General features: G+C 46.4%; 1 protein-coding gene across 3 annotated transcripts in view; it reads left to right on the top strand.

Moving 5' to 3' along the window:
• Positions 1-1,932, top strand: part of ALS2CL (ALS2 C-terminal like) — a 65,200-nt gene that overhangs the window by 60,165 nt on the left and 3,103 nt on the right. For all 3 annotated transcript variants that reach the window (XM_027660621.1, XM_027660622.1, XM_027660620.1), the window contains one exon: positions 121-270. In XM_027660621.1, coding sequence (XP_027516422.1) covers positions 121-270 — 150 coding nt within the window. The remainder of the gene's footprint in view (positions 1-120; positions 271-1,932) is intronic.

Here is a 1,932-nt window from a genome sequence, read left to right as displayed (position 1 = left end):
CTAAAATTCAGGTAAAATTTAAGTAAAATTCAGCTAAAATTCAGCTGAAATTCAGCTAAAATTCAGTTACTCCCTGTGGAGTGGGGAGCACCTTTGCCAGGGTTCTTTTCCTGCCCACAGCACCACGGTGGATCCCAGGGAAAAGCTGCTGATCCTGCAGAAAACCTACGAGGAGCTGGAGGGCACCGTGGGCAGGGTGCTGGGCAAGGACTACAAACTGCCCATGGATGACCTGCTGCCCCTCCTCATGTACGTCGTGTCCAGAGCCAAGTACGTGGCAGCTTCTCCTTTCCCGCTCCTGCTGCTAAAAACTGGGATTTTGGGGATTTAGTTGGTGCTTTTTCCTGAGCTTTTGGGTTTCCGTGGGTTGGGATCTGCCAGCTCTGCTGGGACGGGGTTGCCCGGGATATCAAGTGACTTCCTGAGTGTCCAGCTCTTATCCCAGAGGATAATTCCGGGAAATGGGGTCCTACAGGCCAAAGAATTGAAATTAAAAACTGGGATTTGGCGTTTTAAGGGGCTTTTTTCCTGAGCTTTTGGGTTTCCGTGGGTTGGGATCTGCCAGCTCTGCTGGGATGGGGTTGGCCGGGATATAAAGTGACTTCTGAGTGTCCATCTCTTATCCCAGAGGATAATTCCAGGTTGTCCTGGGAAATGGGGTCCTACAGGCCAAAGAACTGAAATTAAAAACTGGGATTTTGGGTTTTATTTGTGCTTTTTCCTGAGCTTTTGGGTTTCTGTGTAACCCCAACCCAGCTGGTGTTGCCCGGGATATAAAGGGATTAAGGAATTCCTGAGTGTCCATCACTTCTCCTAGGGGATAATTCTGGGTTGTCCTGGGAAATGGGATCTCACAGGCCAAAGAATTTAAAGCAAAAACTTGGATTTTGGGATTTAATTTGCTTTTTCCTGAGCTTTTGGGTTTCTGTGTAACCCTAACCCAGCTCTGCTGGGATGGGGTTGCCCAGGTTATGAAGGGGTTAAGGAATTCCTGAGTGTCCAGCTCTTATCCCAGAGGATAATTCTGGGAAATGGGGTCTCACAGGCCAAAGAATTGAAATTAAAAACTGGGATTTTGGGTTTTATTTGTGCTTTTTCCTGAGCTTTTGGGTTTCTGTGTAACCCCAACCCAGCTGGTGTTACCCAGGATATAAAGGGATTAAGGAATTACTGATTGTCCAGGTCTTATCCCAGAGGATAATTCCGGGTTGTCCTGCGAAATGGGATCTCACAGGCCAAAGAATTTAAAGCAAAAACTTGGATTTTGGGATTTAATTTGCTTTTTCCTCAGCTTTTGGGTTTCTGTGTAACCCCAACCCAGCTCTGCTGGGATGGTGTTGCCCAGGATATAAAGTGGTCAGGGAATTCCTGAGTGTCCATCTCTTATCCCAGAGGATAATTAAAGGTTTTCCTGGGAAATGGGGTCTCACAGGCCAAAGAATTGAAATTAAAAACTGGAATTTGGGGTTTTAAGGGGCTTTTTTCCTGAGCTTTTGGGTTTCCGTGGGTTGGGATCTGCCAGCTCTGCTGGGATGGGGTTGCCCGGGATATCAAGTGACTTCCTGAGTGTCCAGCTCTTATCCCAGAGGATAATTCCGGGAAATGGGGTCCTACAGGCCAAAGAATTGAAATTAAAAACTGGGATTTTGGGTTTTATTTGTGCTTTTTCCTGAGCTTTTGGGTTTCTGTGTAACCCCAACCCAACTGTTGTTGCCCGGGATATAAAGTGATTAGGGAATTCCTGAGTGTCCATCACTTCTTCTAGGGGATAATTCCGGGTTGTCTTGGGAAATGGGATCTCACAGGCCAAAGAATTTAAAGCAAAAACTTGGATTTTGAGATTTAATTTGCTTTTTCCTCAGCTTTTGGGTTTCTGTGTAACCCTAACCCAGCTCTGCTGGGATGGTGTTGCCCAGGATATAAAGTGGTCAG

The sequence above is a fragment of the Corapipo altera genome, unplaced genomic scaffold (genome assembly GCF_003945725.1).
Source record: "Corapipo altera isolate COAL_440 unplaced genomic scaffold, ASM394572v1 126, whole genome shotgun sequence".
Classification (NCBI taxonomy): domain Eukaryota; kingdom Metazoa; phylum Chordata; class Aves; order Passeriformes; family Pipridae; genus Corapipo; species Corapipo altera.
Note: the sequence above shows the minus strand (reverse complement) of the source record. Positions and strands in the feature narration are given on the sequence as shown.